Source organism: Scardinius erythrophthalmus (genome assembly GCF_964197995.2).
Source record: "Scardinius erythrophthalmus genome assembly, chromosome: 16".
Lineage (NCBI taxonomy): Eukaryota > Metazoa > Chordata > Actinopteri > Cypriniformes > Leuciscidae > Scardinius > Scardinius erythrophthalmus.
Genome location: NC_138236.1, coordinates 4,385,516 through 4,398,372, shown reverse-complemented (window position 1 = coordinate 4,398,372; position 12,857 = coordinate 4,385,516). Strand labels below are relative to the sequence as shown.

The window sequence follows — 12,857 nt, the reverse complement described above, 5'->3', positions numbered from 1 at the left end:
CATTATAGAAATGTTTTCCGGGTTCAGGACGAGTTAAACTCTATAGCAGCGTTTGTGGCGTAATATCGATTACAATACAACAGAAAATAACCAGGCTCCACATCAATAAATATGAACTTACATGAATTAAAGTCTGTTTATTATTTGAGCTGTAATTTTAAGTTTTGCAGCATCTTTTCTTCTAGATGGATGAACTTCTGTGATGTAATTCCTCATTAGTTAGTGTGCAAAAACATCCAATCGAATTCTGTTTATTAAACGCATCATAGTGACATGACATCCAGCTTTTCTTTAAAGGCGATTATGCCCTTTTTTAAAAGTCTTGATTTTGTTTTTGGGCTCTACTAGAATAGGTTTTCATGCATGAATGTTCAATAAACATTATTTTTCAAGTATTTTCACTGTTGCAGCTCCTCTCTTCCCAGTCTGTCAGTAACGCCCAAGGGGGTAATCCATCAGCCGGAAACTGAAGCTTCCCCGGGGGCCGCCATTGATTAGCAGACCATCACCTGCTGTTAGCATTCCATTGACTCCCATTCATTTTGGCGTCACTTTGACAGCGAATAACTTTACATCTAAGGCGTTTAAAGACTCCATTTGTCCATTATTTATTTCTAAAGAAACACGAAAATGTATAAAAGGCTCAATTACCTTGTATCTTACGTTATGGCCCTGTAGAAGCAGTTTTTGTAAAAATAGGCTAACGATTGCGTCATAACCACGCGACTCTCTGTTGCACAGTAGAGAGATTACCGTATGGACACGAGGAGAAGCTCGCAGGCGATCAGGGGGACGTGGAGGCAAAATTACAAAATTATTAATCAGAATACTTAGCAAAAGTTTCTCCTGCTCCTAGCTCATGGACACATCCTACTCACACTCTCCGTCTCTGCAAGATTCGGAAGGGAATGATTCAGATTTCTCTTGGCACAGCTAGAAGACAGACGGGTTGCTCACGTCACATCTACGTCATCAAGCTCAGTTTGAGTCTGCGCAGTCGCTCAGCCATCAGGAATTGAGTGCTTCTAATTGACTTCAATTTTCTCAGTTGAATCCAATGGGGTCGCTGTGTCCATTTCTTATACTGTCTATGGTAACGCCCTGTTTAGTTCCTGTCTCTATGAAGCCCCTCCTTCTGAAAAGCACAGTGTGCTCTGATTGGTCAACTGTTTTGAGTGTGTTTGGGAAATGTCCCGCCCCTTACCATAACTATAAGTTTCAACACAATACTAAAGTAACTCAACCAGGCCCCACCACTTTATTCTGCATATGCCTTGGGCGGGAATTATCAAAATGAGGAATATTGTGACGTGTTCGTTCCCGGAATATAACTTAAGACTCTAATGGAGGCATTTCAAGGAGTTCAGAAACAGACACTGATATAGAGAATAACTCCCGCTGGAGGGACTTTGTGCTTTGTAAATTTGCAGACCTTTTTCCATGGACAAACAGCAACAATACGCACTAAAAAAAGCTGAAATTGTGAAGTTATTTTGATGAAAGATTAGTCAAATGTGCACTGATAAATTGTTCACAAGAAGACCAAGAATGTGCATTAAGAAAGTACATAGAGTCAATTTTGACTTTATGTTGACTTTAAACAGCGTGAAAACTATAAATTGCCTTAATTATGAATAATTGCATGTCAAAAGTCTGGAATGAGGAAAAGGGAAACATTGGTGGCATCTGGAGGAGATCAAACAGTCATCTGCGAGTGCTTTAAAGTCGCCCGCTCAACATGCTCCACAATCTAATGATGGCACCTCGGTGTCTCTGAAGCCGTGAACGCTCAACCCGCTCGGAAAGAGTGCTTAGACAAGCAACTGGAGGAACGTAAGCAAACACCTTCAAAGTGCCTTTCACAGCATAAATATCCTCAAGTAAATAAACATGCCATCCGCCTGCAGTGTTGTTCAGATGTCGTTTTCCATGAAACACGGGCCTTGAAAAGCGAGAAGAGGAAGCAGGGAGGGGGGAGAGTGAAAGAAAAAGATCTCGCTCATATGCAGTGTAGATGTTCTGACACAAAAACACAAATCTCCATAAACGCTAACATGAAAACCAGCAGCGGACTGCACATCTTGAAGTAAGATCACGTCTAAAAAGCTCTCTTTACATGCTTTTATAGAATGTGATCCACAGTGATGATGACATCATTATATTTGCATACTGAGTCATGATTGGTCTTCTTTCTTAGGTCTATTTGCATAGTGAATTGTGATTTTCTATCAATAAAAATGCTAATGTGAACAAACACCAGCATATTCGTAAAGATATGCGCATATATTCCGCTACACTTTATTTAGTTTTCTTTCCTAAAAAAAGAACTAAATGCGTTAACTACAGAAAAGTTGTGAGATTAATCATGATTAAATATTTTAACTGATTGACAGTCAGAGCAGAGAAGTATTTTAACACAGCTGAGGATCTCAACACAGCTGTTCAGATTGAGATCCTTAAGACTGAGGAACCTTTCAGGAACTTTTTTTTCAGTAAAATAAGTAAAATAAGTTCTGTGGATAAAATCACGTAAAGAGACTTTAAAACTGTGTCCAAAACATATGACGCGATAAGATTCCAGGCTAGACGCGACACGACTCGACTACAATTTATTTATATTGCACTTTTTACAACAGCTCTCTTTAAATTAGCAGCTTTACATTGTTAAACAGGAAAAAAAAAAGTGTCGCTTTCAATTAGAATTACAACTTCAGTTTCTACTAAAGCAGCTCTCCAGGGTGTTCATGTTTTTACTTACGGACGTCTGACCTCGACGGACTGAACAGAAGAAATGAAGTGGAGAAGATTTCCACGCCAAAGAAGGCGGAGCCTCGGAGCCACACCTACCTATTACATCATCACCACGGACCAATGGTGGTTTGAAGGTTTTGACCAGCCAAAGCGAACTTTTCCAGAATTTTCGCTTTGGCAAACTGTTTCAAACTCCTGAAACAAACACCAAACGAACTTCGCATTGGCCTGACTTTGTTTGAAATGACGTCACGTCAGTTTGTTCTTTGATTTGGTTTGAAGTGTAGCCTCTAGAACTTTCAGAATCTGAAATCGGATTGAATTCATTCCTAGGAAAATTAGTGCACGTAAACTTACCTAATGCAAGTCAATGGGAGATTTTAGAATTTTAATGTTACATTTCTAAAAAACAGACAGTACATAATACTATAGGTCTGAATGTTAATGCTTTGGGTTCATGCAAAACTCATCAGCATGGTGCTGAAGTGTTGCTATGTGGTTGTTAAAGAAAAAGAGAACAATCCAGACTGTCAGTGCCACATCTATTGAGCATTCCCTGTTCCCCCAAAACAACACCCTTCATAGTGCCCCACCACCTCAAAGCCTTCAGGAAAAACAGGCCCTTATCGGCCCCCTGTTGCCCCTCTCCGAGCTCGAGGATTTCTGCTGTACAAACCAGGAACAGATGTCCACAGCGGCCGCGCTGAAAGACCCCGCTGTTCTGGACGCCCGCCACATGCTTCTCATTCAGAGATGAAGGATCATGGCTCGCCTTCTTGTGAAGCCAAAAAAAAAAAAAAAAAAGCCCAAACTCTTCAAATGTCGCCTCAAAAACCTGCATACCATACGAGCACGTCTGAGCTTTCCTCGAAACCACGACAGTGGTTTTGACCAAGAGAATGTCAACTATTAAACAAAGGCAGAACGTCGGGCCAAAAGTGTCGTTCAGCCCCGTCAAGACAATGGAGTTTCTCCGTTTGCTCCGGGTCGGAGAACGTGAGGAAAGCTGAGGGAGAAAGATGTCATTGAATGTGACACTCTTAAATATAGGCCAGATATCCACAACACATTTCCAAAGCAAATACCACCGACTCAAAGTTAACATGGGAGAAGAAGATGCCAGAAAACTAACAAGTCCAAATAAAATATCCCTCTCCAGGATAGAGCAAGAAAATACACAGTTGTGTTGAGGTGAGAAATCTGATTTCTAAAAGCAAACATGAGATAATCGAACACGTCCACTCTGACTGGCTGTTAAGAAACAACATCATATTTACTGGTTTTGTCACTGGGATGATCCGTTATATCTGGGAAGTTAGTTTGTTCCCCCATGTTTTGGGGAATAATCATTAATAATCATTAAACTTTAAGAGTTTAGTTTGGCTGTGATTTAAAAATATGAATAAAACTACAATAATCAGTTACCGTAAACAATTTCATCCACTTTAGAAGCTCACTTCTAAATTAGACCGCCGCCATGCATCAATCAAACGATTGTTCATACTAACAACATATTGCCTGAAAAATTACATGACATAATATATATCCTGAATATATATGTCCTGAAAAATTACAAAATATAAATAATAATAATAAAATTAATATAATAATAAAATGTTATATAATGAATAATTAATAAAAAATATATATATTTTAAAAGGGAATTATGTTGCCTACAGTAAATTATTTAAATGAAATCATATATGATAAATAAAATAGTTGTAATTTTAAATGAAATGTGACAATTGTTTATTTAAATATATATATATATATATATATATATATATATATACATATATACACACACAAATATTAAATATATATTTTTAATATATCATCCTCTAATAAAAATATTGATTCATTGATTTATTGATATATATAATAAACAATTCTATGAAATTCCATTTAAATTTTATATTTTATTTATTATACATGATTTAATTTATATAATTTATACAGTAGGAAATGTCCTTCCAAATAAAATTTCGGTTTTCATTATAAATGATTCATTATATAAAAATTGCATTATCTTTAATAAAATAACTTTCATTTCATGTACCATCATTTGCCAGAATGCTGTAATGTGTGTAAAAGTGTTCTTGCCGACTAATGATGTTCTTCTGTTGTGTGACACTGTTGAGTTTATTTGGCAGGAAGAGTAATTTCCTGAATTGCAATTTAATTTCCAAAAGTTTAACTTGTGTGTTGAAGCCAATTCAATTCAAATTCACACTCATTTTGAATTGTGCCTGACTCTGTATTGCATCCATTGCACCATTTATCAGATTGTTCCTATTTCACTGGCATCACGTTAATGGCTTCATGCCTGGGAACGCTTAAGACAAAAGGGGTGTTGAAAAGTTGAAATGAGCGAGTGTGTCATTATTTGGGCATCCAGAGAGCTGAAGAAGCAGTCAGTGTGCTGCAGACTGTTGATGTTTCCAGTGTTGAAGCACACTGCGGCCTCACAGGCTCTTTAAGAATGGCGAGTCTTTGGAGGGCGAGACTCCACTGGAATCAAGTGCTTTCCGTGTGGATTTCTCACAGAGAGGCCTCTTGTCCGGCCTTCCAACAACATTCTGAGCTGCTGCTATTTTGGCTGCTCATATTGACTGGTCATTTTGATCTTTCCTCTGAAGATCTCTCTAGCCCCGTGCCAGGTGTTTATACAGGTAAGAGCCGAACACCTGCAATGATCCGTCAAACTCACCCTTCTCCAAAACCAGCCAACTCATTCTTTCCCTATCGCGGTCTCCTTGAGGAACAAAAACAAGGCCTGCTTTTTTTTCAGGGAACGTCTTTGATCAGCCAACAGTCACCTCTTGAGTCCAAGTCCGTAATTACCCCATTTGCTGCTCCTGCTCTTTTGCTCATTTCACTCAACATGCTTTAATCTGAAGGACGTGAAGAATAGTTTAACAAAAATGAAAAATCGATCATGCCCGTTCCCAACCCTGCTGTTATTTTTTCTATGCAACATGAAAGAAGAATTTTTAATGAACTCAAAAAAACAAACATGAATTGTGCATTTTATGCCAAATCTTCTGAAAGTCATATGATTTATTTATGTGAGGAACAGGCCCAAATTTAAACAAAAAAAGCCATAACATAAAATAGAGTTCCTCACACAAATCTATAATTTGGCTTAAGAAGACTAAAGGTGCATTAACTACTTTATTTTTGCAGCTTGATAGATGTGTCTGCAAAAAGATCAGTGTTATTTTAGAATAACTTCAGTATCACTATTATAGCTTTTGCTAATATTTTAAATTAAATGTTATTTATATATTTATATTATATATTTTAATTTTAATTAAAGTTGTATTAATTTTACAGTTTGTTTTTGTCTATATATATATATATATATATATATATATATATATATATATATATATATATATATATATATATATATATATATATATATATATATATATATATATATATATATAAAGTTTTAGTTATTTTACTACTAAACGAAAATGAGAAATGTTACCTTGGCAGCCAGCTGACATAAAATAAGTTTAAGTTGTTGTTTTTTGTTTCAGTTAATGTTATATTTTATTTCAAGTAATGAAAATGAGTTTTTTTATATGTAGTTTTAGTTTTCATTATGATGATAACCCTGATAAAGATGCATTAAAGTGACAGTTCACCCAAAAATGAAAATCGCCCTCATGTCGTTCTAAACCCGTAAGACTTTCGTTCATCTTCAGAACACAAATGAAGATCTTTTTGATGAAATCTGAGAGCTTTCTGTCCCTCCATTGACAGCTACGCAACTACCACTTTGACGCTTTAAAAAGTTCATAAAGAGATCGTGAAACGAATCCATGTGAATTGAGCGGTTTAGTACAAATTTTCTGAAAAGACAAGATCTTATACGATGAACATTGAATTTAGGCTTTTATTCTCATAGAAACATTGAATGGAAGTCTTACGGGTTTGGAACGCCATGAGGATGAGTAATTAATGAAAGACTTCTCGTTTTTGGGTGAACTATCCCTTTAAGTCATTCGGGTTTGGAACGACATGATATTCCTTTAAGGAAACATCTGACTGCACTAATGAGCTCATTATTGCCCACTGAACACTAATGGCTTTTAGAGTTAATACTCGGGAACTCCACACCAGGAAAACCCTCGGGACACTCACCCGTCTGTCTCTCCCCGCGGGCCTGTTTGTCCGTCAGCCCTTCCCCCAGATACGCGGCTCCAGTGATATCAGAGAGCTTTAATAACTCCCAGCTCCATGCTTTGAAGTCGCGTCCAGGCAGCTGAGGAATCCCATTCCCACCGCTTCCCTGACAATGGGATGGGGGATGGGGGGGTCTGACCAAACACCGGATTTGGCCCGTTTCTAATCTGTGGCCATCAGGATTTTACCTGCCTCCAAAATCCTAAAGCTGACTTTAAAAGGCAGCCAGACACAATTATTGGACACAATCCCTCTTTTCCATTAACTTCAAGGAATGTTCTGGGTTTAGTACAAATTAAGCTGTTTCAACGGCATCTGTGGCAGGAAAAATCCTCCATCAATTGTTTTTTAGCAAAGTTCTTTCAATGAAAGTGCACTAAGAGATGCAATATACACGAAATCATGAAAGATGAATTGTGCAGCTGATAGTGTGTATTTGCATTTGCTGCCTGCGCCGTTTTAACACCAAAAATACTAAACGAAGTATGCAAATTAAGTAATGCCATGCATATGAATAAAGGTATTCAAATCTCTTTTCCATCTTTTGATGAATTACTACTGCCATGATCAAGTCAAGCAACATTTATTCCTATAATAGTGCTTTATACAATACAGATCGTTTCAAAGCAGCTTCAGATTAATAAACAAGAAAATAACCATCCCAGTAAACAATTATCGTCTTTCAACGTTGAAATATGGTTGAAAATAAGTCGGTCCGCCTTGGACTGGTTTACGACGTGATTTCAACTGATCATCTAAGCCAGGATAAGTCTGTTATACATGCTAAAATAACAGAGAAAAACAAACTACCAAACCATGTTCATTATTATCTCAAATAAATGTAAAGAGTTTTACATATTCCATCAAGACGTTGAAGATCGACCTGTTTTCAACGGTGAAAAGTCGTAATTAGATGTTGAAGATTTACGTCTATTCAACGTCTAATAGACGACTTTTTGCAAGCTGGGATGTTAATGTTATCAAATTCATTATATATGAAACAAATTCAATTCCAGCTGTACAGCAACTCTACAGAAGATAATAGTGTCATTATTCAGCTCAATATAGTTTATTCAATTCAGGTCAATAATAGTATTAATGTTGCAAAGTTAATGTCGTTCAATTGCTCTGTTAGTGCGGTTCATTTGAATAAGTGTGAGCGCTGCCACCCGAACCCTGCTGTGCATCAATCAAATGAACTCTGGTGTAGTTCGACGGAAATGTGAATGCAACATGGACCAAAAAAAAAAAAAATCGAAATGATCCAAAAAGGGTCGATGCGACCCTAAAAAGGGCAGAATGCTCAAGCATACCTGTTTTTTCCTCGTCATAGGAGCGACATGCACCATTACTGTTTGGTACAGATATTACAGTTCGGTCTCCTTGAGGAAGATCTTCGTTTGTGTGTAATGGAGGAATTCCTGGTGCTGTTTCGACTCCTTTGCACATTTTATAAGCTCGTCACAAGTTTTCAACTGGTAAAAATACCATCATACTGTATGTACGCAAATACAACGAGCGCGTTTAGTCCAGCACACAGAATTGTTTTGGATGTTCGGTAAGTTCCGTCGCAAAATATACATAATTAAAGCCCTTTTTTATCTTCAGGTTAAGTCTTAAATATGACAGTGTGAATATGCTAAGCGAGCCAGGACTAATTTTCTTTTTCGGTCCGGACCAAAAGAACCGAACTAAGTATGAACACCCTAAAGGCACTAATGTACTTTTTGGTTCTTCGCTTTGAGGTAAAAAGAAAATTGAAATTTGTGAGCAGCGGAACGTCCTGACGTCGCCCACACTGATGAAAGCGGCGTTTAGATAAATATGTAAATCTGTGCTGTGCCTGTGCGCTTTCCATTCAATAACAAAATTAACACACAATTAAAATGACAGAGGTGAGAAAACAGTAGTTAAGAAAGCATCGAATATAGTAATGTGGACGTTGCCACAGCTCTGCAATTCAGCACTCCAGTAAAGTCACATTTATTTATATTGAACATGAAAAAACAGTGTCAGTATCTCTTTCAATTAGAATTACAATTACAAGTTTCTATAAAGCAACTCTACAGTACTCATATACTTCACTTGATGTAATCCAGAAATACATCATTCTTAAAGAGAGCCTTAACACTGAGTGTCAAATGATATTGACACGAGATGACACGAGCATCAGTCCATGTAGAGATATCTCCTTTCAGTTCATTTAGAGGACAGAATTACAGCTGCTCTGAGGTGCAAAGTCAAACCGCACTTATAATGACAACACAACACTACAACCGGCTCGACAAATCTCAAACAATCCCTAGGGGTGAGACCTCATTCGATTCTTCATCCACTTGTGCATCATAAACCAATCGTAAACCAGACTATTAGAGAAAATTATGGCAACAACAGAATAAATCTGTGTTAATTTATGGAGTCATTTCAGCATCAAAGATAAATGTCATCTAGACAGTCTATAAAAAGACTATATTTATATGCGGTCTGGAAAAAAAATTACAACAGCTCAACCGCAATTATAAACTCAAACCTCCCTCAATATTACGAAGAGAAACAGAGATGTTCGAGAGATAAATAAACTCGTTTCCATGTTCAAAACACAATGGGGCTTCAAATACAACACAATAAACATTCAATTTGCTGTTTTATCCAGCTTAAAATAAAAGAGACCAGTAGTCCTCGTTTCACAGTTCCCATGCAGTTAAAGGGATAGTTCACCCAAAAATGAACATTTTGTCATCATTTACTCACCCTCAAAACCTGTATGAGTTCCTTTCTTCAGCTGAACACAAAAGATGATTTTTTGGAAGAATGCGAGTAACCAAACAGTTGATGGACCCCATTGACTTCCATAGTATTTTTTTTTTCCATACTACGCAAGTCCAAGGTGTCCATCAACTGTTTGGTTGCCCATATTGTTCAAAATATCTTCTTTTGTGTTCAGCAGAAGAAAGAAACTCATACAGGTTTGGAACAACTTTAGGGTGAGTAAATGATGACAAAATGTTTAGTTTTGGGTGAACTATTCGTGTAATACTAGTTATACAGCTTACTTGCTGCAACTGCCAATCACTAGAAGTAAAATATAGTAACCTTCAATCAAACCAGCTCTGATCCCACAACAATGACTTTTTATCCCTGCAACTCATCAAGATGTTGTTAACGCGGATTCGGTTTACTGCAGAATAAACATGGCAGCACAAATCTGTGATTATGATGTTTTCAAAAAAACAAAACAAAACACAAATAGCAGATTAGACAGAGAAATGTGATCGCCTAGTTCTAGCACACATGCATTAGTTTTGTTTGCTTATACATATGCACAATATGGGATATTGGACATTAATTTGCAATGAAAATCCAAAAGCAAAATGGCAACACAAGACAATGGTTACAGTGATCTAAACTGCAACATGTTATACAACAAAGCTAGTTCAATGATGGTTTGACCGCTTCATTTACCAAACTCTGACCTGAAATGGACTCGGATCCGCACCAAAAGTTGAAAGTGCCCTTAATTATACAGACGTCTTGCACTTCATCCACCCTTAATAAACAACCCAGGTTTGTCTTATCAGCAATCAAAAGTGCTCCTGCTCACAGTTTCAAAGACTCTTTCAGGTACTTGACGACTGACAAAACACAAATCAGAGCCAAAATTCTGATTAAATCAAGCTCTGGACCTGCCTATTAATGACTTATGACGTACCCTGCGACGCCGGTGGTTTTCCCTAAAGATTGCTGTCAGATTTTCCCAAATAACTTTCCCATTCATGAAGGGAACAACTTTTATAAGGCTTCTAATAGGGCAGGTTAATCATCAGTTAGAGTCTTTATACTATGCCGTCCTTCACCGTGACGCTAATTGAAATTATGCATTGCAAAGAGTCTGACATAATGAGACACATCGGCTTCTGTTCATTTCAATGAATCAATTCAAAATGTGTAAAAATGACTTTTGAATTGATTCAGTGAATTGCACAGATTGAACTCATTCACAAAAATGAATCAAACAAACTGGTTATAGTTGGCTTCATTCCTAAGAATATTTGTCCATTTCAATAAAGCAATTCAGAGATTTTTGAGACTGACTCTTGAAATATATATATATATATATATATAAAATGGACAGTTTGAACTCATCCAAAGAAATGAATCATTCGTGTGAATTTCTGTTTATTTAAAAAAATCTTCAGAAATGTTTGAGTTTGACTTGATTATTTGAAATGGATATTCACAGAAATGAATCAGACAAACTCTAAGAGCGTTTTACTGAAGTTTAAAAAAGAGAGACACTATCAAAACATCTCTCCCTGAACAAGAGCAGGTAAAAAGTGCAATAAATCATTGCAATATTCACAATACTGATTTGTTTCAGTTTCAAATGTGCAGTATGAAGAGAACTGCGTTCCTGACATACGTATGCCATGAGGAAAAATGTCAGAAAATAGCAATATTGTGTGATCGGAGAAAGAGAAAGAGCTCTTACAAACTGCTTAGGTGGAGGAGAAGAGCATAAATTATAATAAACTCCATAATAAGAGACAATTTGGTTCGCACAAGATGAAACCTCAACCGATCACAATTAGTGAAATTACTCATCAACAACTGACACTCCCAAAAGTCACTGTACATTTCGACAGAGTTCACACGGACATATGCATGTGAGCTACCGTACGTCCAGGACTAACCGAGACTGTCAGCTGTTAGTTAATACAGTTGTCAATCACCAACCGTCTGCCCGGCACTGATGTCACAGTCCCACCGCAGGGAAAGGGCTGTCAAAACCCATCAAGAACAACCACGGCGAAGCTGTCCCGCTGCCAAACACGACAAAAACAAAAGCAGCTCTCGCCATCACGAGGAGCTCGACATGTCGTTGCATGGCCTTGCGAACACACACTCTGTTCTGTTTGTTTCAGTTGGTGTAATGATGATTTCTCATCAGTGGGAATGTGGTCTTTGGCAGCGAGATGGCAAACGGCTCACCGCAAGTTGCTCCTTCTCTGGTGCAGATCCAGTCTAGATTCTTGAGCAAGTCAATTATGATACAGGGAAAAAGCTTCAACCATCTGCAGTCATTCAAAACAGTGATAAAAAAAAAAAAACTTTTCTTAGTATTAGTTCTGTGTATTCTTGCTTATTAGAATAACACAGAGTTACCTTTGCAACATGCAAACTACATTGGAAATTTATTTGAAATTAGTCGAGTGTCTCGAGCAAAGTGCTATTTGTATGATGCACAGAGATGGTGTCTATGTAGAACAGTGGGATTATATGTTTGATTTCAGTTAGAAGGTTGGAAAGAAGGTTTCAGATGCTTAAAGAAAGCAAATGCACAAAAAACAGGTGCTTCCTACCTTGTAATCTTTCAGATTGGTGCCAGATGTGCCATATCTCTCGCCTTCTTCAACTCCTCTTCTTGAAATAAAGCCATTCACAACAAAACTGTCCCCTGAAAACGGATTTGAAAAAGCATTGGGAAATGTTCTAAGCCATTAATAAGTTTATTTTAACTATAGAAAGAAAACTGTATCAAATGCAAATCTCACCCTCAGGATTTTCCCGACGTTTGCAAGCTGCATCCGAATAGCAAAGACAAAAATCAGAGCATTATTTATAATAACATTTATGTATTTTGGAAAATGTATGTCTATTTCAAGAGCGTGCATGGCAAAGATTGACAAAGTATGAGTTCAAATGACACATATGCATGATATGTTTTGGTTAATTTCTTCAAACTGTTCAATTTATGTTGTCCTGGAGTTAATATCTGATCATTATCGGTAATGACATTTTCCAGTTTTTAGAGAAAAAAAAGTTGCATGTCTTTGAATTGCTTACACAAGTGATAATTTATCAGTCCGTCATTTGGTCACACCTAACGACGCTACTTTCATGTAAAAATC

At 37.1% G+C, this 12,857-nt stretch overlaps 1 protein-coding gene across 1 annotated transcript in view; it reads right to left on the bottom strand.

Annotated features, from left to right (window-relative positions):
- nkd2b (NKD inhibitor of WNT signaling pathway 2b) overlaps positions 1 to 12,857 on the bottom strand; it is a 49,517-nt gene that overhangs the window by 36,037 nt on the left and 623 nt on the right. Inside the window, exons 2-3 of the mRNA XM_081388086.1 lie at positions 12,501 to 12,527; positions 12,309 to 12,403 (exon numbers count right to left, since the gene is read on the bottom strand). Coding sequence (XP_081244212.1) covers positions 12,309 to 12,403; positions 12,501 to 12,527 — 122 coding nt within the window. The remainder of the gene's footprint in view (positions 1 to 12,308; positions 12,404 to 12,500; positions 12,528 to 12,857) is intronic.